This window comes from Cryptomeria japonica, chromosome 9 (genome assembly GCF_030272615.1).
Source record: "Cryptomeria japonica chromosome 9, Sugi_1.0, whole genome shotgun sequence".
NCBI classification, from domain to species: domain Eukaryota; kingdom Viridiplantae; phylum Streptophyta; class Pinopsida; order Cupressales; family Cupressaceae; genus Cryptomeria; species Cryptomeria japonica.
Genome location: NC_081413.1, coordinates 520,415,164 through 520,441,797, shown reverse-complemented (window position 1 = coordinate 520,441,797; position 26,634 = coordinate 520,415,164). Strand labels below are relative to the sequence as shown.

Below are 26,634 nucleotides of genomic sequence, written 5' to 3'. Positions count from 1 at the left end.
ATCTAATTGCGCTACAAATGAGACATACATACCTTACCCCTTATGGGATTTGAACTTAAGACCTAAATATGCTAAATACGATATTGTAAATTAAATTAATGTATTTTCTTGTCACATATAAAATTATACACTCTACTAAATTTATATATAATTTTCTATCAATGTAATCCTTACACCTCCTTCCCATACAAATACTAGTCTTTAACCCTTTTATTGGGAGTGGGAGAGTGGTGAGTGGAAGTGGGATAAAATATTCATCAATTGTCAAAAAGAGCACTTAAAACTTTCAACATACACCTAATACAAAGAAAATTGTATTCGGTCAACAACCTTCAAAAAACAAATATAATACCGTCTTTTCATCAATTTTGTAGATGTTTGTTTTATATAATTTTGAAATGTCAGGGCGGAAAGGAAATTCATCGCTTAGAAAAATTAAGGCGAACTTTTTATCCCTTAAATCTGTTTGCTTCTATATATATATAGCCTCGAAAACCCTGACAGGGAGCTGAGCTCAACTCGAGTAAGCTTTTTACCCACGGATATTACTCTTACTCCATTTGAAGGAGTTCTGCAAGAGTTAAACAAGGACATGTTGTGAGAACAGAGGCTTTGGTCTTGTGTTCCGTCGTATTTGCTTCTCTGTGATACGTCCATTCCATTTTTCTCGCCAGGCAAAACCCTCATTTTGGGGATTACAAGGGTACAGATTCCCCTCTTGCAAGAACACATACATATTATCTTATGGACAATGTGTTGTGGGGTTGGACGAAGGTGGTTTTTGTGATAGGCTTTTAATGGCTGACAGAAAGGATGTAGATGTGGCGTGGGGTTTTGTTTTTGTGTGTATTTGGAGTCTAGGGTTATAGAGGGTTGGTGAAAGAGGGGCATGTGTGGCTGCTAGGGTAATGAAGCAGGGGAATTGAAGAGAAAGAGATGGAAGGAGAAGGGGATCTGGTGGTCGCCTCTGTAGTTTGCGCCACGCTCTTTGTGCTACTGGGCGCCCTCAGCCTTGTTATTCTTTGGCGTGTCAATTGGCGGCCCTGGAGAATATACAGGTCAGATATCGCAGTTTTATTGGTGCTTGTTTTTAACAATGCGATCTTAATAATAGCTAGCATCGAATTTGTCACTTGGTTGTTTTGAGTTTTATCATGCAGCCTACTAGATTGCTACTGCATTTCTCCCTTCTCACTATTCAATGTTGTTTAATCCTGTTTTGCTTAGACTTGCACAAAACGATTTCTTGTTGCTTAAGTTTTTATTTTAAATAAGCTGTCGATTTAATTTGTAATATTCATTCCATAAAATATTAACAGCATTTTTTTTGCAACTGAGTTGTGTAAGGCAAACCGAATGCTCTCTGGTTGTTACAGTAAGTTGATGCTTAGTAAAGCTGCATATTGGGGAATGCTAAAATCACTTTTAAACGTTATAACATTAAAAATGTTTTTAGATGCTGTCTTTAGTGGGGATAATGCCATTAATAGTGTTGGACGTATTAATGTGCTATTCTAAAGTAAGGGCTGACAGTCTACCAGGCTTATTCACTAATTTTCTGCGCCTACTGAAATTCTGTGCAACATGCCTTTTTGTAGAAACACACCCCTTATCTTCTTTATTGGCATGATGACCATGTATGAAAAGGACCTGAAAATTTTGGGCAGCATGTGGGTCGTGGCGAAGATGAGAAAATGACATTAGAAATTTTGTTCTGGAGAGTAGCATGGCATAGCAAGGGAGACCATTAGCATTTTTAGTAGAGAAATCCGGATTGATAGAGAAATTCGGCAGAGTGTTGCTATAACTATTATGCATCAGAGGTTTTCTGAAAAAGACTTACATATACAAATACCAGATTATTTAAATGGGTAGTCACTTATAAGAGAAGAACCCTATAACTGCTGGGAACATTTGAAGTTCTTGCGTAGCTTCTTCTTGAAAAGGGTCCATTCTCACAAGAAGGAAACAAAAGTTTGATTGTATCTCTGTGGGCAAAACTTTGTAGAATATGGTAGCAACTGGCAGCATCACACACTGACTTGTTTATAAACATGTTAAGAATATGGTTGAGTAAGAAAACATGATCATAGTGAGCTTCTGCATAAATGTAGAGTGTTGGGGTGTCATCAGATCTCAAACTATAACATTATTATTTTGCCAAAACTTTACATAAAGTGTTGATAGACAGAAAAATGGTCAACATATCTTTAAGAGAAAAATCATGTTTATTTTTATTTTCTAGGTTGTAGGAATAAAGTGCTCTATTTCTGGAGAGTGGGCCAACATGACCTACATTCTGTCAACTTTTCTTCACTTCAATTTCAACATTAATTGAGTAAAGGAAATAATTTCAAATGCACAGTTTGCTCATTGGCTTACCTGCTCATGTTTTCAGACTACAGGACTTCAGAGCTTGATTCCACATATCAGCTCCTTCACGTGCTTGACAAGACAATATTTTAAAATGAGTGCAAGTTATCATATTGGATGCTTACATTTTTAATGAATGATGTTATTTTTTGACACATGCTTCAGCAAATTTACTTAAAAAAACTTGTCATCATGTTTTTTCTTGTTTGTGTGGCATGAACGTGTTCTTTGTTTTTGAACCTCTTATATTTTGTTTTTATAAAAACATTGCTAGTATGCTTACTGAAGAAGAATATGCCTAGTATTATTAAAATATTCAAGGAATCACTTTTCAGCACATTGTGTGCTCATAGTTTGCATGAAGGATGTTAGTTATAGACCACGTGTTTTGGCATAGTTACTTGAAAAAATAAATCTCATCTTGTTTTTTTCTTGTTTGTTTGATCTATAAGCATTTTTACTTATTTTCAACTTATTATATTTTGTTTTTGTGCAAATATGGTTGATATGTTTAGTAGATGGTGATGCTATTCTAAATTTCTAAGTATCTACTGTAAATTGCATCTCAGGTCCTGCAAAGGAGCTAAATATAATATTGATATGTTATGACCTTCATATTATAATTTGATTTTGATTGAGTACAACTACTATTTATTTCATTTGGTTTCAGTAAATCTAGACTGAAATATACCAGTGCAGATAACTTTGCAAATCACAACTGTAAATTGATTTACAGTAGTATTTCTAGAATTAAATCACATATAACATAATTGCAGACATCCTTCGGTGAATGCGTGCATTGGCACAGAATTAAGCAGAGACTCATATTTTATCAATGTCTATTCTCAGATTTAATTGACTCACAAGATTTAGTGCATATAGAGATTACAATGTCCATGAACTCATTACCTCCTTAGAACTCATTACCTCCTTAAATTTATCAAAAGCTTGCTGGGCCCGTGGACTCCAAGGGAATGCCCCTTTTTTTCATCAAATTTGTCAAAGGGGCTGCAAGTTGTGAGTACCCTTTTACAAATTTCCTATAATATCTGCAAAGTCCCAAAAATCCTCTTAAGTGTGTCAAATTCCTTGGTCTAGGCCGATCCTAGATTACCTTGATCTTCTCCTCATCCACACTAATCCCTTGGGCACTAACCTTGAACCCCCAATATAAAATATCAGTCAACCCAAACTCACATTTGTAGACCTTAGCATAAAAAGAATGCTGCCCAAGGAGGCCAAGCACTTCATCTAAATGCTTCAAATGGTCATCATAAGTCTTATTGTAAATTAAATTGTCATCAAAGAAAACCAATACAAATCTCTTCAACTGAAGAATGAATACCTGACTCATGCATTGTTGGAAAGTGGTGGGTGCATTGGTTAATGCAAATGGTATGACGAAGAACTCATAATGCCCATAGTGACATTTGATAGCTGTTTTGTGCACATCCTCATCTTTTACCTTAATATGGTAGCACCCTGATTGCAAATCAATCTTGGAAAAATACACTGCTCCATAAGCTCATCAATCAATTCATCAATCGTGGGTATGGGATAAAGATTTTTGATTGTTCTTTTGTTTATAGTGCTATAATCGATGCACATTCTCATAGTTCCATCCTCCTTGACCAAAACTACAGATGAAGCAAATGGGTTGAAACTATGTCTTATGTGCCCCATATCCAATAGGTCCTTGATTGCCTTTTTAAAATCTTCTTTGTATTTCTTGGGACGACAATATGGGGTTGTGATGACTAGTTTTGCTTCCTTCTCAAGCTCTATCACATGCTAAAACCTCTATTCTGCGGTAGTTCAAGAGGAATGTTGTTGAAGGCTTTGCTATGCTTGTCCAAAATGAATTGAATATCCACATTGTAGGATCTCCCATCCTTCGAGGGACGTGTGGCTGTAATTAAACATTCATCTGCCCATGCTATGTGGTCTTTACGAAAAGCTTGCTCCATCTTCTTAGTTGAAACTTGAAACCATCATGGGACCCCCATTATAAAGACCATGTAGAAGTATCTTCTTCCTGTTATATTGGAACACTAACTCCATAGTCCGATAACTCTGTTCATATTTGTTGAGCAAGTACAACCATTGCACTCCTAAGACCAAATCTATATCTCCCATGCTGATAATATTAGAAATCATCTTGCATCTTATACTCTCCCATAGTCAACTTCATTTGTGGAATATTTTTATTACAAGAAAGAATTGCTCCACTTGTAACTGTTACTATTCATCAATATAATTATCAATATAATTATTAGTAGCCCCACTATTAATAAGAATTGTTACCTTTTGTCTGCACACAATACCTCTATAACACAGAAAGCATTATATCTAGGTGCCCCGGATAGTGCTACAATTGTACCTCTTGGATGCTCTCCTCCTTGGTTCTTGTGCTCAATCTCTTCCATAGCTTTCTCGGGCTCAAGCTCAAGCTCACCATTCTTTGTTTCCTCATCATAAACTACCTCTATTTAGTGAATTTGTCTTTTCCTTGAACACCTCCAGGGTTGCCATGGATCTCTACATGTGAAGCATAGCTTTTTCATTCAAAGTTCATTATTAGACACCTCTGTTTACCTCTGTTTGATTTGGCTTAGGTGATGATACCTTGGGAGGTGGCATGTACTTCTGAAAGGGTCTCTTTGGGAAAATAGGATGGACTTTCTTGGAATAGAATCTGTTTGTAGTCACTGAATCCTCCAAATGTAGAGCTCTCTTGATGGCTTTTTGCAATGAATGTGGATCAAATGCCCTTGCTAAACCTTTGGAGGGTTCAGCTAGGCGTTCCACGAGTCTTCTTTCCATCACATCTGGAATCATCACCACGAGCCTTTGAATTTCTGGTACATAGTCTTTTACTTTACTTTCTTGTTTCAACCATACTAGCTCTCTGAAATGAATTTCTGGATCCCTTTTATCAAACCTCTCTGTCGATCTTTGGCTCAAGTTGTTAAAGGTGGTAATTGAGTCATGTCCTTGGGTTACCTTACCATGATACCACTATTTGTGAGCCACTCCATCAAGATACAAGGTGGCAATTCAATTGCCTCTTCTTCAGTCATTGGATTCAAGGAGAAATATGTGTCTAATTTTTGCAACCAATCCCTTGTTGAAGAGCTACCAAATCCATCAAAAGTAGGAATTGTGATCTTTGTGAGTCACTCCATCAAGATGCAAGGTGGCAAATTCGATTGCCTCTTCTTCAGTCATTGGATTCAAGGAGAAATATGTGTCTAATTTTTGCAACCAATCCCTTGTCGAAGAGCTACCAAATCCATCAAAACTAGGAATTGTGATCTTTCCCAAATGGTGCTGAATGCCCTTCCTCTCTTCATACCTTCTCCTCCTATGCCCACTCTTTGTCTTCATCTCATAGAATCCTATGAAAGTCATTTCTCTGCATATGGCAATGCTTAAGGTATAGTATTCATTATGAAGTCTTGTCATACCATCCTCCTGTTCAGGTGGTTCTTCCTCTCTGTTTGCTGCTTCTTTTTCCAGAAATTTGCCCCTGAATGTTTCTGCATTGATTGAGGTCTTCTCACCTCTAGAGCTGCTCCATGCTGTATGGGTCTACCAACACTCAATTGTTGGTTCAATCCTCTTAGAAATTGGACCATTTCTACCATGGTATCTCTCATGCTAGACTGGAACTCTTTGGTCTCTTTGATGAATTCTTGAGGATCATCTTTCTCTTTGTCCCCCATGGCAGCCTCCTTCTCTCGCAGCTGATACCTCTTATCTGCATCACTCATGAATCAAACATAGGCTGGCAGGATGCCAAGCTCAGATACTATTGAAATATACCAGTGCAGATAACTTTGCAAATCACAATAGTAAATTGATTTACAACAGTATTGCTAAAATTAAGTCACATATGACATGCAGTCATCTTTTAGTGAATGTATGCATAGGCTCTATGAACAAAATTAAGTACAGACTCAGATTTTATCTACGTTTGACGACGTTTTGGGGATGGGGATGGTGGGATGGCATAGGACGCTTTTTTGGGACATCCCCTAGAGGTCCATTTTTAGGGGACGGCAGGGGATGGCGATATATATATTGATTCATGATGATGTAAGAAGTGCTTCTGCCCACGTGTATACCATAGATCATAACCCAGCTGAAACACAAACATTTGCAACTCAAAAGCAAGTATCTTCATGATCTTGGTTCAAAGACCAGCTGTGTCTTCAATTCTCCAAGTGCATACCAACCAAGAGTAAGTATCTCCATGACTTGTGTCACAAGTTTTGGAACTAGGGCAGTCATAGACTTCATCAAAGAATCACCAATGCCCCCCCTAACACACACACACACACACACACACACACACACATGAATTTTTAAAATTAATATATTAGAGAGAGAGAGAGAGAGAGAGAGAGAGAGAGAGAGAGAGAGAGAGATGTCAATAACTGATAACAACAATATCAATATATAAATATTTCATGAGAGCAGTATTATAACAGCATAATAAATTTCAATAAAGCATTATAACAGTAATCTCAAACATAAAAAAACATGATCTATCAATATCCAAAAGTCTCAAACATCAAAATACAAGAGTCTATGAAAATGAGCCTCATTTCGGCTATCGATATCCAAAAACTCATAACCATTTGAGTCACTATCACCCTCTAGCAGAAGTGGATCTTGCAATGCTAGCCCAACCAGTTTTGGTTGCACCTCCTCATTAATCTGCCTAACATCCTGAGGATCAATGTTCCATTGTGCTGTTGGAGTCTGTCGGTGCTGAAGTCTCAAGGTACTATGAATTGCAACTAATTTTTCAGCTTGTTTCTCTTAATGAAGTGGACGAAGCCATAGGTGGGGATGAACTCCTATCTACAGTAGAGGAATTAGCAATTTGTGAGAGCAAACGAATGGAAAGTTGTTTCAAATCTGGTGTGTCCTTCCCATGAAACTTCTACCACCCAATGGGTTTTTTTTGTGCAACGACGACCCTATTTGTCCCAGCCTCTGGTTTACTAAATGTAGGACTCTGAAGATCAGCAATTTGAAGCCACTGCCCTCAAAGAAGGGGTGCCAGCTTGTTCCTATACATTTCACGAAAGGGTGCTGTAAGCTGTTGAAGTTATAGCTGCAGTAGAGATCCAAGATGCAATGTCTCTTATTTATCTTGTGGATTTAGTTACCTTTATTTATCCTGCTTCGGTTCATTGGCTTCCGTTTTCTTTTCATGTGGCTGTCGTTGACTTTTCATGTCTATGTGGCTGTCGATGTCTTTTCCTCTTCCTTTGCGGAGTCTCTTCACTTGCAATTCCGATTCTTTATATTCATCACCCTTCCATTTTCGTGGCTCTTCTTCTTCTTTGGCAGATGGATAGTTATATATTGCTGGCTTCTCTCATTTGTCTTGTAGCGAGTTGAGAACATTGTGTATGTAGTCTGTCAGATCAGTAATATTATATGTTTCCTGTGTTAAAAGTTTTCAGTCTTATGAAGGTTTATAGAATGTATATGAGATGTATCATTTGACTTCATTGTCATGATTGATTTGTAGAGAATCGAACTTATCTTATTGTGATTGATAGTAATCTGAAACTATCAACAGTTGTATTCATTTTCAGAGATATAATAAAGTTCATTTTTGAGTGGGCTGGGTTTTTCACCCTCAGGTGGAGGGTTTTCCTAGGATAAGCCCTTGTGTTTGTGCTGTTTATAAATTTAGTTTTCTGCTTTCTATTTATTCTGGTTCAAATTTAACATTGTATCAGAGCCGGTTTAGAAGATTGATTCTGAACCCAGAGTCTTTAAGTTCTTTATTTCTTTCTTTTGTTTGCCTAAGTTATTCATAATGGTGAATGGATTGAAAGTAGAAGATAGACTAGATGGGTCATCAAATTTCTTTTCTTGGAAATTTAGAATTTTGATTACTCTAGAAGAGAATGATCTCCTTGACTATGTCTCAAAAGATGTAGAAGAACCTTCTGCTGATGCAAAGAAAGTTCAATGGAGAAAGAATAGGACTGTGGCTAAGAAAATTTTGATTAATTCTGTTAAGGATCATTTGGTTCCTATTATTTCTAAGTTGGGTTCAGCCAAAGAAATGTTTCAGACTTTGAAGGACCTATACGAATTCAACAACACCAGCAAAGCTCTAGCCCTGAGACGTCAACTGCTGCATGTTAAAATGGATAAAGAAGAATCAGTTGTTTCATACTTCATGAAAATTACAGACTTAAAGGATCAACTCAGTGCAATTGGAGAATCTTTTGCTGATAAAGACTTGGTGATGTAAGCCATGAATGGACTTCCCAACTCTTGGGAATCTTTCATTCAAGGTATTAGTGGAAGAAATGATCTACCCAAGTTTGATCGGTTGAGAGCTGATTGTATTCAAGAGGAATGCAGATTGGAGGCAAGAGGTATTGGGCGTAATCATCATTATATGGAAAATCAAGTCCTTGTTACTCATTCTTCTATAGAAAAAGGCAAAAGAAGAAAGAGGGATAGAGATAGAGAATCAGATCCTGTTTCAGAACCGAAAAAGGACTTATCCCACATTCAATGTTATAGGTGTGACAAATATGGCCACGTTGCTCGAGATTGCAGATTTAGGTCTTCTCATCTAGCTTCTTCTGCAGAAATCAACATAGGGACACCTCAGGAGGAGCCAAGGTCTAATGTAAATTCAGAAGGTTTCTTATTTTAAAAAGAGAATATGACATTTCAGCTTTAGAGGGAGCTTGACATTTCAGGAGCCTCATTGTCTTGAAGATTTTGTTAATGAGTTCTTCTCTGCGAGAGAAGTTCGGGGTGAAATCCCTTGTTAATGAGTTCTTCTCCGCGAGAGAAGTTCGAGGTGAAATCCCTTGGTTAATGAGTTCTTCTCTGCAAGAGAAGTTTAAGGTGAAATCCCTTGGTTAATGAGTTCTTCTCTGCGAGATAAGTTCGAGGTGAAATCCCTTGGTTAATGAGTTTTTCTCTGCAAGAGAAGTTCGAGGTGAAATCCCTTGATCCACCCTCTGGGAGTAGCTATGGTGGAAGTAATGTGTATGACTTCATGATTTTTATTTATGTTTTCATTCACCCTCGAGGAGTAGCTATGGTGAATATTGTTATGCTGAGATAACAACTTTATTGAATAAAATCTGTGATGAGACTCTGTTAACTTTCTTTGGTTGCGGCCAAATGTATCTATCATGAGATGACGAAATGAAGATCTCTCTCTTGCTAAGAGGGAGTGTTGAAGTTATAGCTGCGATAGAGATCCAAGATGCAATGTCTCTTATTTATCTTGTGGATTCAGTTACCTTTATTTATCCTGCTTCGGTTCATTGGCTTCCACTTTCTTTTCATGTGACTGTCGGTGTCTTTTCATGTCTATGTGGCTGTCGGTGTCTTTTCCTCTTCCTTCGTGGATTCTCTTCACTTGCAATTCCGATTCTTTATATTCATCGCCCTTCCATTTTCATGGCTCTTCTTCTTCGGCAGATGTATAGTTATATATTGCTGGCTTCTCTTGTTTGTCTTGTAGCTAGTTGAGAACATTGTGTATGTAGTTTGCCAGATCAGTAATATTATATGTTTTCTGTGTTCAGAGTTTTCAGTCGTATGAAGGTTTATAGAATGTATATGAGATGTATCGTTTGACTTCATTGTCATGATTGATTTGTAGAGAATCAAACTTATCTTATTGTGATTGATAGTAATCTGAAACTATCAACAGTTATATTCATTTTCAGAGATACAATAAAGTTCATTTTTGAGTGGGTTGGGTTTTTCACACTCAGGTGGAGGGTTTTCCCAAGATAGCTCTTGTGTTTGTGTTGTTTATAAGTTTAGTTTTCTGCTTTCTATTAATTCTGGTTCAAATTTAACATAAGCCCCTCTATCATCTATTCATCCTTAGAAGGAAGCATTCAACTAGGTCTAGGTGTATACTACATCGGATTAAGAGCATAGGAAAGCATATGAGAGGGTTGTTCATTGTGCTCCACCTCTTTGTGATGATAGGCCTAATATGCTCCTCATAGAATTGCAATTTAGGATCCTTTTGATGAATTGCTTGCTTCATTTGATCAAGCATGCTATCAATAGTCTCATGGATCTCTCTTAGGCTAGGAGAGTTTGTATCTGCATACCGGATTACCCACATGGTGATATGATAGAGGAAATATACCTACAAGCAACATTTAAAAATTAAAACTATAATGTCCCTAATTTTTAAGTGACAATTAATTAAATTGATTTTTATTAAGCTATCAAAAAAATAAAAGATATATACAAATGATGACTTAATATTAACTAATTTAATTAAATAACAATAAAAATAAAATATTATTAAATATCACTTTATTAAATAAAGTTCTCCAAATATTAAAGTTAGCCAAGTTTGCCTATTCTTCTAGATGCTTCCTAGAGCTCTTTATAAGGAGGGTGGCTAGTAGAAGTAAGGCATGTTTGGGATTTGATAATTGATTTATGATTTCTGGAGATGAAAACCTTCAAGAGTTGACAAAAGGGTTGGATGAAAACCTAACTCTTCCTAAGGGGGTTGATTCATGACAAAGTCTACAACTGTACAAATTTGTGAAGTCTCCTTTGGAGATAGATTTGATAATTGATTCAGGAATAAATATGGATGCCTTGACAAAGATATTATTATGGGAGATTGTCGGCCTAACTTTTGAAATATAATATATCAGCGAGTTTTGATTATTACGACGCTTTCAATATTGGTGATTTATATTATATAGCTTGGGTAGATGTTATTATAAGTATCGATTCAAATAATGAGTAATTATTTTAGAGTGTGATATTGGCAAAGGTATTGGTTGGTCCAATTTATTATTTGGCTCTATTATAAGTATTGAGGCAAGGGTTGATTAATGCTATCTAACTCAAATAAGACGATATAACAAAGTATTATTTGGCTTCCTGGATAATCGTATTGCATATTGATTCATTCCCAAGAACGATTTAATAATCTTTGCCAAAATTTTAAGTAGATGTCGCGTGTATGCTACAGAGTTATGGTGGGTTGATTATTTCGGTTGGAGCTATATTGAAGGATTGCTGAATATGTGTGCTGAGAATCTTTTGTTGGTCGTGGGATTTGAACGCAAGTAGAGCTAAGGAAATTAGGAATCCTAATAATATTTGTATTTGCTTCTAGAAAGACAACATCCAACCATTCTGTGAGGGCTCTTCTCTTTATTGCAACACTCATATTTGATGGGACTTCCATATTGAGTCTTTAGGCCATCAATCCTTGAATGAAGCTAGTTGTCTAAGAATAGAAACCAATTTTGGCGGTGAATGTTTCCATTCCACACTTGGTGATCCATGTTTCCTATCGAGGCATTGAACGGAAGGAATTGGTGGTGATACACCAAGGAGTACATAATAGTATTGGGATGAGAGATATCGTGGGAGGCTGAATCTAATGCCAAGCGCTTCTATAGGGTTGACATTTCCTTCTACATCTTTTCTTTCCATGGTTGCTAAGTGTAGGACCAACTCAAGATGCAATCTTTTAAATTGAATTTTGACAATATACTACAGAGCTATGGTGGGTTGATTATTTCGGTTGGAGCTATATTGAAGGATTGCTGAATATATGTGCTGAGAATCTTTTGTTGGTCATGGGATTTGAGCACAAGTAGAGCTAAGGAAATTAGGAATCATAATAATGTTTGTATTTGCTTCTAGAAAGACAACATCTAACCATTCTGCGAGGGCTCTTCTCTTTATCGCAACACTCATAGTTGACGAGAGTTCCATATTGAGTCTTTAGGTCATCAATCCTTGAATGAAGCTAGTTGTTTGAGAATAGGAACCAATTTTGGCGATGAATGTTTCCATTCCACACTCGGTGATCCATGTTTCCTATCGAGGCATTGAACGGAAGGTATTGGTGGTGCTACACTATGGAGTACATAATAGTATTGGGATGAGAGATATTGTGGGAGGCTGAATCTAATGCCAAGTGCCAAGCACTTCTATGGCATTGACATTTCCTTCTATATTGTTTCTTTCCATGGTTGCTAAGTGTAGGACCAATTCAAGGTGCAATCTTTTAAATTGAATTTTGACAATATACTGTAACATTGGTTACTCTGTCGAAAGCAATTCAGTATCTTCATGTTTGCAATAGTCTATAGTTCATTAATGTTTGTGCATTACAGTTTATGTTACATGTTTGCTGTTCATTCACTGTTATATCATTGCTATATCTTTGTTTAAGCTTTAGAGCATATACGTATATCAGACTCGGTACAAACAACAGTGGTATACATATTCGTTGAGTCCATAAATAAGCATTTTATGTTTAGAGCAGAATTGGGGTCTTTTCAAAAACTTTTAAAATACAAGTAAAACAAAGTGTAACAAATTAAAAAAAAAAAATTAAATTTTCAGATTTCTTACTTGATATTGGCCCACCAAGTGTCATTAAGTACTCTTTCTCTCACTGCCTTCCCTTCATCTTTCTTTGATTGAGCACACTTTTTCTAGTTTCCACAAACAACCATGAATTGTAGAGCATCTTGCACCTCCAACATCCTTTCCAACAAAATATAGTAGCTAGCATATGTAGTCTCAACTGGTTTGAAGAATTCTTTCTTTGAATAAGATGGGAATAGTGCAAGTGAATTGTGATGGTTACATACAAACATTTTTATGTCACTAGCCTCTGCCATTGCTACCTTCATCCAATCTATTTTGTCGATGTCTTTCAAAGCATTATTCAAAGCATTTACACAACATGGAGTCCAAAAAATATGCTTGTAAGTGCTCTCAATCATGAAACCAACTAACTTACAAACACAAGCTGAATCTGTTACAACCTGCACAACATTAGATGGCCCAACCTCCTTTATGGCCCCCTTCAAAATGGCAAATTGGAAATCAACATCCTTATTTCTCAGGACAACAATAGCTTAAGAAAGTATGAACCAGTAGGGCATGTGACAAGAACATTAGTGAGTGGTCTATGTTGAATATCGGTCCACCCATCCATGGCAATGGAACAACCAGTCCTAATCCATGCTTGCCTCGTTTCCTCCATCATCATGGTTGCTTTTGAATATTGTTTGTCAAGGAGGGAGGTACACAATTTATGTTCCCCAGGGGGGCATAAGATTGTTCAACGTCAATATTTCTCTCAACATAGTTTTGAAATAAGGTGACCTTGCCAAATGAAATGGGTGAGCATGTGCATAAAAGAATTTGGCAACTGCATGATTGGCTTGCTCACGTTTTTGCATATTCATTAACCCAATCATTGAATTTTTCTCACCTTTTTTTCACTTCCCTCTATCACAACCTTCTCCAAATGATACATTGGAAGAGGCATGGAAATTAGTAGATGGCTATTTCTTATTATGAGTTGTAATGATTTGTCCTCACTCACTCTAGCTAACTTTGACATTTCAACCTGTTGTTCCAATGTTATTGACTCACAAACTCTAACAACTTTTCCACTCTCACCCACTAAATGGCCTAGAATTCTAGTATGGTTCCCACAACAATGAGTGTTGCAAATATGATAAAGTCACTTCTTGCTGCCCCTTGTATTTTTACCCTTGTTGGCAGTCACATTCGTGGAAAATCGAAGCAATGGTTTCTTGGGGTTGAAAGGGCCGTTTGCAATTTTTTGAAGAGAGGGTGTAGGGCATGCATAACGATCTTGTGGAATAGAAGCTGAGATTGGGATTTTAGAAGTAGGAGGGTCTATTGACATTGTGTTCACTTCATTTACACTTTCACTACTCTCATTGCTGTCACTATTGCTGCTGCTCATTTTGTGGTGTTTTTGATTATTGTTTCAAGTCTGAAACCAAATCAATTAAAATATTTTTCAAGCTACAAACTTACAAGCTAAAAACTTAGAAAACCGAATTAAAAAAAAATACCATGGCTGTAGCTTCAAACTTGCAGTTGAGAATTTGTTTCAGACTCGAAGCAAAACAAAAATTACTCCAATATCTCCTCTAATCAGTCCAATCTCTCTTCTAGTGCTGCAAATATGAGCAAATATGAGATCTTGTTGTTATTGATGTCAAACTTGTTTATTTGGATGTTGTGCAACTTGGTTATATTCTTTAGTTTGGATTTGGTTTGGTATAGTGCAATTACAGTGGGATAACTATGTGATTCTGTGGATGTGTAAAGTCTATTTGTGGTTGCTTCAGAAGGCTTATGGTGATGTATCTTGGAGTTTTCGAAGCTTTGGTGTTGACTTTTGGAATTTGTGGTTGGTATTCAACAAGGTTACCAAGACGAGGGTACTTGGAGATTGGTACCAGCACTGGTACAACTAATTTTCAAAAATAGGAGATGGGGGTACTTGGAGATTGGTACCAGCACTGGTACAACTAATTTTCAAAAATAGGAGATGGGGGTACTTGGAGATTGGTACCAGCACTAGTACAACTAATTTTCAAAAATAGGAGATGGGGGTACTTCAAAAAGTCTACACTATCAATAGATCTGATCACTATGGCATTGCATGAATTTTTGTTTACATGCGACACAGTTTCTTTATTAGTTATTACTTATTTCCCGACGACTTTGCTTTGTTGTAGGCTTATTTTATTTATTTACTTTACTTTTTTTGCCTTTTACTACATTTTGTTGAAATAGTAGCTAGCTCGGATACCTATCTATTGTATTTTAATGTTGTCAATGACAACTAAAATACACATGTATTATCTATTATGTAAATTGAACTTAGGGCTGGGCCCAAATACATGTAACTTGTAATTATGTCTTGTTTGGGCAAGAACTATATATAATGTAACTTGTGGATAGGACAGGCCCTATAAATGTAACTTGCAATTTGGTCTGACCCCAATTGGGCGATGTAACTTGTGGTCCTATACTGAATGTAACTTGTATATAGGGTAGACCCAAATGTAACAATTAACTATGTTTTGGGCTGGGGTCAATTGTAACGTGGTGGCTATTGGGCTGGACCCAATACCTAACATGGGAAAATGTATAATATTAATTATTTATCTTGCAAGCCGACTTGAGAATGTTTAGCGCCAAAAAGGATGGTATATAATCCACTTGAAGATGAAGTCATTTATACAATCATTCTTAGCAAATGCAATCTGCTCTCATACGTTTGTGCGAATTCAGTCAAGGATATTGTTGGGCGAAGTTGTCAAGATCTTCTGCAATTCTGCTCCAGCCTATTGTTGCATCTGCTGCTGTTCCTCTCTTTTGGTCATCTACTATTGATTAGGGCTGCATCCTTCATTACCTTGTCAACTTGCTGTTTGGACAGCAATCTGAGATAAGTTTGCTATATTGTAATTGCCTACAATTGAGATAATACATATCATATTTAAGGCTGGGTTTTTCACCTCCAAGAGGGAGGTTTTCCCAGGGTATTGTTATCTTGTGTCTTGTGTTTTATTACTATTACTGTTTATTCACAGTCTGATTATAATTAATTGGTTAGATTAACATCTGATTGCTTGAAATTAACATGGTATCAGAGCGAGGTTCGTACTAACCACTGATCAGATTTAATCATGCATTTTGTTATTTCATCTTTGTGTGCCCTCGAGCTAGGGCACGGAGGGCAACTAGGGCTTGTGGCATCATGATGGTAGTTTGGAGGTGGTTACCTACAGTATGAGCACAACATGAAACATGAGGTGGTTTCAGGTGTTTTTCGTTTCTCTAAACTTTATCGTTGTTTGTATAATATAATATAAGTTGATAGATGGAAGATTATGTTACATAACATAATATGGAAGACAAGCATAGAATGAAACTACATAACATAAGACGTTAGGACATACATTCATGCTGAGCTGAAAGAGGGTAGTCATATGAAGTTTCATGATACTTGGGATAAGTTGATAAAAACAGATTTAGTTAAGAGCAATATATGAACATTTCGGTGATTGGTTTGAATGTTTGGAAGGAATTTCTTGATTAGCTACAAAGAGAAGTCGATTAAGATCATTTTAAGTTGTATTCGTGAGGATATAATGTATTTGGATCAACCATACAAGATAAGAATGGATGCCATTCGAGCATTGACTAGTTTGTGCTTCACCAGTATGGTTCCGGTGAAGAAGATTGTGAAGGATGACAGTAGAGGATATTGTTGATTTGGGCGTTTGATAGTGACAAATGTTTTGGCATACAAGATCTACTATCAAAATTGGGAGGGTTCTACCACCGCCATAACTATTTTCATTGCACATCTAATGGTGATTGCTGGAGAGAGATTTGATTCGTGTGAATTGTTGAGGCAACAATTTTTAGAGAACTTGGACAAAACAAAAGTTAAATAGGTCCTAAATATTAGATTTAGAACGGAGTGTAAATTAAATCATGGGTGGAGATCCAAAAGACATGAGAGGAATGAACAAACAAAATGAAGAAGAAGCAATGAAAACAATAGAAGAGTTAAAGAGTACTTTGTTTTCTCCTCTAGAGAAGACAAACATAGGAATTGGTTCAGGAGAAACAAGCTGTATGGTTGTTTCAGAAGATAAAAGAGAAGAGAAGAAAGTAGAAAGTGTTCCAGGTGATCAGGTAGGAGAGGGAAAGATGTAAACAATGTGGCAATGGAGATTCTGAATGATGCTGAAGAGAAGGGAAAGAAAGAGAAAACGAAGAAGGAGAAGACTAAAGAAGAAAAGATAGAAGAAAGAACAGAGAAATTAGAGGAGAAGAAAGACAGCTAGAGAAGGAACAAATGAGTCCGGTAAAGGAGAAGGAGAAGGAGAAGAAGATTAGAAGAATGTTTGTGGGAGAATCTTCTAGACTATCCAAAGATTTTGGATCAGAATTATTACAACTGCAAATGAAGTTTGAACCAGGTATAACATCATAAGTGTTGCAGGTACTAATAACACAAGGTAATATGGACTTAGATAAGTTGCCACCCCATCATATGCTACATTTGGGTGATGTTCTCCACCACACAACAAGGAAGAAATATATCATATGCTACATTTGGGTGATGTTCTCCACCACACAACAAGGAAGAAATATATCATTGCTAAGGTGGAATGTATTGAATTGATAAATAACACATTGAAGTTTAATCTTTTGGACTATCCAGAGATTCTAGATCAGAATTATTACAGCTGCAAATGAAGTAATATGGACTTAGATAAGTTGCCACCCCTTCATATGCTACATCTGGGTGATGTTCTCCACCACACAACAAGAAATATATCATTTCTAAGGTGGAATGTACTGAATTGATAAATAACACCTTGAAGTTTCTCCATGAGAAATTTCCAAAGGTGAAGTTCAATGAGTCACTTAGTAAAGGGGAGTAGTTGCAGGCTTTGTTGAGTGGATTGAAGGACTATGCTTCTAACTTGGAAGCAACGATTTTGGCAGATTTCGAGAAGAAGATGGTAGAGAAGATGTTAGGTGATCTAGTGAATATGTGCACAGATGCACACAATCTGTTGCAAGAGAGCATAACCATTTTTGAGAAGAGTGTAGATAGTGTGGTCGATGTATATAAGTTTTGCTACTGATGGCTTGAGTCCACACAGGACATATAGATTCAAATAAATGTTTTTTGGAGCTCAGATTGTACAAATGACTAATACAACTAACTAGAAGAAAGATGGTTATGGAAAAGAGAGGGTAAAGATAGAGAATCTATATGCAAAATTGAATCCACTAGTGGATCAAAAGAAGCAGATAAAGAAAGACTTTTATAGGTTGAGAGATATAGTTGACATGCATCTCACCAGTCTGGTGAATTTTTTTAAGACTCTCAGGAGCTAATTAAATCAGTTAAGGTACCAGATAACTGTGATGAGGTAGAGAATCTTCTTTTGAAGATGGAAGGTCAATGAAACATCTTGGCCTCTACAAGAGTTGATCGGAATTCTACCCGGGCTCAGTTGAAATTAGTATATAAAGAAATCATACCCTCAACCAAGCAAAGTGGCCAATCTGCCCAACAAGGTGCTTAGATGGATTCCAATAAGACATTTTGATCATTTATGTATGTGGATGAGTTTTTGTCATATTTTTGGTCTTTAGTTTTTGAGGAAGCGTTGTAGATGGGGGGAGTTGCATATAGTCTATTGAATGTTGGTGTTAGAAGACATCCTTTTTCTTTAATGTCAAAGGGGGAGTGTTCTTGGTGTTAGCACAAGTGTTGCCATCATTGACAAAGGGGGAGATTGTTGCAAATATGAGTTCTTGTTGTCATTGATTTCAAACTTGTTGATCCAAATGTGCAACTTGGTTATATTCTTTAGTTCAGATGTGGTCTGGTGTAGTGAAGTTACAGTGGGATAGCTATGTGATATTGCAGATGTGTAAAGTCTATTTGGGGTTGCTTTAGAATGCTTATAGTGATGTATTTGGGAGTTTTTAGAGCTTTGGTGTTGACTTTTGGCATCCATAGTTGGTACTTAGTCAAGTGTGACTGTTTTGGTGTTAGTGTACAAGAATGTGTTATATTTCTATACTTGATAGTATTCTAGTGATGCAGTTGATTATTTAATTCTATGGATTTTTGTTGATGCTACCATGGCATCCACAAGTACTCTTATTGGTCCACATTGAAGTTTGAGCAAGTTGTGGCAGTACGCTTTGATAGTGTTATCTTTTGCACTTGATCTATAATGTTTTGGTCTGTGTGGTGGCGTGTGGATCTTTGGGCGATGATTTAGGATGGACAAGAAGGTTTGCCAACATGGTGTGATGCCTCACACGTCTTATTTTGCCTTTCGTATTTGCATTGGAGTTTGTTTTTGGTCAATTGTTTTGTATTTACATGTTACATCTAATTAGGCCTACCTAATTGATGTTCTTGAGGTTGTGGTTTCTATTTAAAGGATGGAATCATTGTGGGAATAGACATGAGAGTTGTATGTGGTGTGCGAAGCAAATGTGAAGCAGTACAGTGGTTCAAAAGTGTAATAGAATAGTGATGAAGGCAGTTTTTGAGGTGTTTTGAATTGTGTCTCTGATTAGCATTTCAATGGATGCGGTTCTTTGCTGTTAAAGCCCATTGATGTTTTTCTATCAAAATTATTGTATCTTGGAAGTCCTTGTTGTATCTTGCCCTAAGGTTGTGCGCCTTAGCTTGCAAGTCATCTAAGGGGCAGTGAGCTCCTTGGCCTCTAGCCTAAACTTTGTAATCTGATTATCATATAGTGGGATAGTTCTCACCATGGTTTTTCCCAGTTTGGGTTTTCTATGTAAAAATCTTGTTCATGTGTTGTTGCTCTTGTGGTTTCAGTTATTTACTTTCATGCATATGTTAGATGGAATGAATTTTGAGTAAAAGGTTAAATCTGATTAAGTTGTAGTATATGCTAATTCACCCCCCTCCCCCTCTCAGCATTTGATAATGTTCAACATCTAGATCATGCCAATTTATTCACCAACAAGCAAATTGTCACAACAAGGAGCAGATTTTGAGAAAATGAAAGATGAAATATGCTCGTTGGGTTATCGTTTGTTTTGGTTTTAACTCTTTATGTTATTTTAGGGTTCTTTTGTGGTTTAAAAGTGTTTGTGCCCCCTCCATAGATCAATAGAGGTAAAGAAAAATTAAAAGAATTTTTTTTTTTTTTTTTTGTTTTGACAACTAGAGGTTTTCCTAGCCGTGTAGGATGGCTAGCTATCCTTGGGATGGTTGAGGGACGTTTTCGATGTCCACCAGCTCTCTTGGGGACAACTAGCCTTCCCCAAATGGTTGAGAATGTTTCCTGGTGTTTCTTGATGTTCTTCATGCAGCGATCATGATAGGGGGACATCCCCTTGGCATTTTGTCGTCCCCCAAACGGCTAGGGGACGAGGATGTTGGGTTTTGGGGCAGGGGACACATCCCTATGTGAGCTTGGATTTTGTCAACGTCTATTCTCAAATTTAATCAACTCACAAGATTCAGTGCATATAGAGATTACAATGTCCATATTAAGTTAATCTTGATTGTCTCTACACTTCAATGGCTACTAGCTTTAGTTGATTAGATAGATTGACGAATGATATTGTGCGTTGGAATGGCGTTGTTAGCAATAGCTAATACCAATTGTGGTATTTCAATGATCTTCCAATTGCATAGATTTGTACTTCCTCAATCAGCGGTAATGATCCTTGCAAAAGTGGCACTGTGTCAAATTGCTTTACCTCGCTATCAGCCTCTATCGACTTTGCTAGTGTCTATAGACGCACAACAAAGGTGACGCTGTGCAATCACTACTCAAATGCACACTCTAGGTATGGGGTCCAAGATGTCTCCAGTCCTTCATGACCACTGCTTATTGAAGCGCATATACCTGCATCATCAAGCTATACACAATTGGCGATTGGCAAAGATAATGAAATCTTAATATGAGGAATGAATAGTTAGGGGTTATGTTCTACCTTGTGATGCTGCTGAGATTGTCATTCCAAGAAGTGATTTGTGCTCAGCAGCAAATTTGCTAAAATCATGATGCCCAAAGAAGACTCCAACACCCGTTAGATAGGTGCTAGAAAAAAGATTTTTCCATGTACGCCTAAGAAAGAGACAAATGGGTCGGCCAACAAAATAGAAAAAATATATTAATATTATTATTTAATATTATCGTGTTTTAAAAAAACTTTATTTTTTCCTCTAACCATCAAACCAAGTCCTTTTTATTGGGGACATGACATAGACTCTGTTGTATATGACCAGCCTTGACATCGAACCTTTTGCTTTTAAAACCTAACAAACTTGAAATTAAACTGTGATACTGACCTTACGCATCCTCTTAAATGCGTAGTTGCTGGTTGCATCATGCCTTGTTCAAGATGCTTGCTCAACATAGTTTACGATGTCTTTTCATATAAATGTTGGATATGTTGCAAGATAGTATTAAGGATTTTAGCATTCTTACTAGAGACATTTTTACTTTTTAAATAATTTTATTATCTAAGAAATCAAAGTGTATCAATTCATCTTCATTGCTGAGGAAGCAACAACATAAATGAATATAGCTAGCTTAGGATGTTGTATTTTTTTACGTTTTTTTGTAGATCCAATGCATCATCCAGTGCCCAATTGGATTCTATCATGCTAAAGGCCCTCGATCCTTCCTTGTGATGTTTTCTCAATCTTTTCCACATGCTAAATTCTATAATAGCAGTTATAAACCCCAAAATTCCTCTGAAAATTTCTTGTTAAGTATAAAAAATTTATTTGTATGAAGTATTTTGCTTAAAGAGTCTGTTCAATGATATACAGTTAGTCATGAACTTTAAATTCATTCCGTAGTTTATATAAACACCTCACGTGTCTTTTAGATTTCTATTGCCTATATGAAAGTGTCACATCTCTAAGAATTCTCTCAATTCTTTAATTATTTATAACAACCATTATTAACTTACTGAAAATCCTAGACTGTTGCTCAATATTAAATTCAACAAATATGCCTCTAGAGTTGGTCCAGAAAAAATTGTGCATAGTGGTGTTTACAAACAGACGCACCTGCATCAAATGATATATTGTATCTTCTATGCTTTAAATTCTTGGTAGGACTCAATCTCACATGTTCTATTATGCTATCCAAAGATTCCTTAATCCATGTTTATCCGATAACCTCAACCTTACGGGACAAAATGAAATCAAGTATCAAAAATCTGCACATCAATCATTATTAAGTATTAGTAGTTGTTGCTTGATCGTTTTCCTGCATGTCTTGTACTTCACCTGACTTGTGGAGCACATACCGCGTGTGGAAGTGATAACTTCCTATTGATTTTCAGCTACAAACTTGTTTCTGTCAATGGAACCTCATGATGCGTTTTCAGAAATTAACGTGTAGGAGAAGCGTAATTTCTTTTGGTGCTTTGGATTATATAATTTTTAATTTTGTTATTGGAACCTCATGATGGGTTTTCAGAAATTAACGTGTAGGAGGAATTCTAATTTCTTTTGGTGGTTTTGGATTAGAATTTCTAATTTTGTCATTGTTAAAAGTCTGTGATATCAAATTCTGTTCAAACTTAAGTTATCAATTACTTCTTTGTCAAGGCTGGTACTTAAAATAAAAAAGATCATTTTCAAGCGGACTGCAAAAAAATGACTTTAGCCTAAACGACTGCAATTCAAAATATTTCCATTTATATATTTTATGTAACAGTTTTTTTTTTTTTGGATCTCAATGATATTGTTAAAATAAAAAATATCTTGGATGTTTTGTGTGACTGATCTTATTGCATATTGGTTTGAGCCTTGAGGAATATTTGGTAAACCATATGATAAAACTGATTTGATGGGGTATCTAGATTATTTCTGGAGCAAGCCTTACTATATGCAATCAATTTATTTCAATTGCAGACATTGTGGGCATTCTAAAACCCATGTTTATAAAGCTTTTATTCATTACTGTATCTAATTCAGTAAAAATTTCAGGAAACAAAAATGTTGAATTATGGCAACGTTTGTGAATTTTATCGCATCATGTGGTGATGAGAGAAATGATAGGCGGGTCTTATTTGATATAAATGTTGTTATGAAAGTCTACTTTTCAAACAAATCCAGAATGAAAGTTTCAAAATAGATAATTGTGAATGAATTGAGTAGTTTTTAGCCTTATACAATTATTTTTGCTCAGTTAAAATAGAGCTGATACACCCTGCATATGTGCATGCATATTTGTCAGTTACCTGAATTGCTTGACTAGTTGAGTATGTGAAACTAAAATTTCCACAAATTTAATGTTTTTTGTGGTTATTTATGTATGCTTTTATTTTATATATTTGCACATGTAACGGAAGCATGAATTGCTATCGTTTTGCCTGAATAGCCATTGATATTGATACTTAGTAGGTGTTTTTCTTGGTTTATTTGCAGCTGGGTTTTTGCTAGAAAATGGCCAACATTTCTTCAAGGTTCCCAGTTATGCCCCATCTCGGGATTGTTATCACTAGCAGCCTGGGCTATTGTAATTTCACCAATAGTTGTTGTAATTGTCTGGGGAAGCTGGCTTATGGCAATTCTGGATCGTGATATAATTGGGTTGGCTGTAATTATTGCTGGGACAGCTCTTCTGTTGTCGTTTTATGCAATTATGCTTTGGTGGAGAACTCAGTGGCAGAGTTCACGTATGTATATTCAGTTCACTTGTATGGTTCTCAAATTAAATTCAGAGTTCATGGTTTATATCATTATATGGCCAGAGTTTTAATTTTGTTAATTTGGGAATCATAGAAATAATTTAGAAAGACAAATTAAACTGTTTACATGTACAGGATCTTACTCCAATGCAGGCATGTTATTTTAATATGGTGGCTGTTTACATGGTGAAATTTGCATATGGTTCCAAACTTCCACAAACATTTGAAATCTAATAATGAAACCAAATTTACAAGACTTATTGAGTTCCCTGGTTTTGCGTCTGAGCAGCAAGGCCTGCAGTCTCATTTTTGTCATACCTCAGTGAGTTCGGTGGGGATGGGCTTAGTTTGTCTCAGTGAAGCATTTAATCGTTTGGGGAATTAATTGGCAAACCAATAGTGTAAGATATTTTGAAAAAATCGGGAAAAAACCGGATTTACAAAAAAACAGTGTTCCACGGGGACGTGTCTACCCTCTCAAGCCCACGTCTTTGAGATGGGGAGACGGGGATGTGGTGTCCCCTGCCGTCCCGCCACTGCTGTCGGAGACGCAGAGACGTCTCGGTGTCTCCAAGACTCATGTCCTGGGATGTCACAAAAAGCAATTTTTTTTTTTCAAAAATCATGCTTTAAATTTTTTTTTCTAGGGGCATAGCCACCCCTTCTATTGTTAGGTTTTTCTCACATCTAATACCTTTTGCAATTTATCATTGCTACCCCTCAAACCCATTAGCATCTCCACTCCCAAATCCCCACTAGTTAGTGGGACCTACTTTAGATGCCTTTGTAGGAGGGATGCAGGCGCCTAGTTATTGTTTTGATATTTGTTTGGAACATTTGATGTCATAAATTTCATATTCCATGAGTTTTGTCACCCTCGTTGAGTCGGAGTCTTGATTGAAGGAGTGAAAAGAGATAGATTGAGTGATTTTGCTATTTAACCCAAAGTTTCATTTGACATGTAATTCTTATACATCTTTTCACAACTAGTTTTTCAAGTACTATATGTATATCAACACCGCCCCCCCACCGCCCCTCTGCCACCACCCCGCCGTCGTCCCCTCGTACCCTGCCGCCCCAAACTTAGGCTCCTTGTCCCCATGTCCCCCCGTCCCCTCATCCTAAACCTCCGTGGAACATTGCAAACAAATTATTATTTTTTTATATATTTAAGGGCATTTCCATAGCATAGAGATATTGAAGCAAATAAAATAGAGACTTCAACAAATGAATTGTAGAAATCAGATTTTTGTTCTTTATGTTTATATCACTGATTAGATTGTACAAAACATACCACAACAACATAAATAATAACTAGATGGCGAGAGTTGTCAAAATGTTAATTACAATATAGTTTGTGATTTTGCACAAAGTCAATCTATAAACTAAGTACAAAGCTCCAAGAAATAAAATGTAGCCAATGGCACGCTAGAGGGTAGGAGGTCCTAGGTGAGAGCCTATCCTAGCTTGGTCAATAATACGAGAATCCAAGCTGGCCTCCGCCATGATATCAAGATTCAAAACTATTAGGCCCAAGAAAATCATCATCATTAGTAGCAATCCGGTCAGACTCTGGATCTACCCCGTCAGGTCAGTTGGCTTGTCTTCCTCAATGGTTCCTGGTTTTGTCCCTTTAGAAACTAGTCTTTGGTTGTGACATTTGGACATAAGTATTTCAAAGGAAGCTACACTATGCTAGGGTATTTGGTCACCTTTTGGGCAGTACATGACAAAGGCTACGGCTTGTCCAAAGATAATCATTTGTGAGAAGACAAAGGTAATTATTTAATAGACTATTTATGGAGGACGAAGCATGCTTTTAAGTGAAATTTCTGTATTAAAAATATAAACAAATTTGTTGATATTAATAAAGAATTAATATGTTCTTTATTTTATTTAATGTCTTTTGTTATTATCCTTGATAGATCGTTTAAATAAGATACAAGCTTTTGTGTTTTTATAATAGAGAACAGTATTCAAAATATAATTTCAGCTTCAATCCATTTCATATATAATTTTTACTTTACATAAAAATAAACATATATTATTTTTGATAAACAGAAAAAGAAGAAGAAAAAATAATAAGAAATTTTTTGATAAACTTTTGAAACAAAAAAATAAAAATAAATTGCAAATATTGTAAATACCTTTACTCGGAGACATGAAAAATCTGTGGGGTAGTTTTTGCCTTGCAGCAGTTTCTGGTCTTCACATTGTCAAAGCTTCGATTGAACAATGGTGCATGACCTAGCTGTCTGGCAATGGCGTGTGACCTAGCTTGCTCCTTGTTCAAGCCGATGAATGTCTTCCTTTGAAATGCCGTCATTGATGACCAGGAACTGTCATGTGATGCATTTATAAATTTTTTGCTTGTGTTTTTTGAGTTTTGTGGGTATCTAGGGATTTTGTGGGCTTTTTTTCCATTCACACATTTTACCAGCGATTAATTGCACATTTTTTGTCTGATTTTTTTGCCATTATATGCGAGATAAAAAGCATTGAAAAGATGACTGATTTAATGCATTTTTTGGCAAAAAACCGGCATCATTGGCTTTTGACAGATAATAACGATTGATCACAATTTTTAGCAGAGTTTTGCTTCTTTTATTTGTCCATTAGTTTGTAAAATATCTACATATCACACTTTATTTTCTAAAATTTTGGAGTCCCTGCTTATTAGAATATTGTAATGTTTTTTAAATGGTCATCTTAGTCGTCTTTAGTTAGTTTCTATTTTCAGCTTTAGTTTACAATTGTTTCTTGTAAATTCTTTATATAGAGCTGTCACTCTATTGTTTGATAACACATTGAATATTTTAATGAGAAAAAAATTCATAACCTCTTCTTATCTGGAATTTTTTCCAGAAATTTGTTTTTTCGATTTTTTGTAAATCGTTGGAGGTTTTGTTGAAATCTTTGCAAAATTTCGTGGGCTCTTTTGGAGCTATAATTCAAAATTTTTGTGGGTTTGTGGATCTGTGTTCGTGGGCAGTTTGGGTGCTGCGTTTGAAGATTGTGGAGGTTTTCTTTTGTTTTTTCATGCCCATGGATTTCTCGTTTGTGTTTGCGATTGTGGTGTTTCAGATCTACAACCCGCATTTGTATTCTGCATCTTATGAGCTAGGGTTTCAGATCCTTTGTACCTATGGTCTAAGGAGGCTTCGTGGAGTC

General features: G+C 36.3%; 1 protein-coding gene across 1 annotated transcript in view; it reads left to right on the top strand.

Annotated features, from left to right (window-relative positions):
- Positions 1 to 418: 418 nt before the first annotated feature.
- LOC131066900 (calpain-type cysteine protease DEK1) overlaps positions 419 to 26,634 on the top strand; it is a 117,306-nt gene continuing 91,090 nt past the window's right edge. The window contains exons 1-2 of the mRNA XM_059211069.1: positions 419 to 1,058; positions 23,201 to 23,451. Coding sequence (XP_059067052.1) covers positions 937 to 1,058; positions 23,201 to 23,451 — 373 coding nt within the window. The 5' untranslated portion in view covers positions 419 to 936. The remainder of the gene's footprint in view (positions 1,059 to 23,200; positions 23,452 to 26,634) is intronic.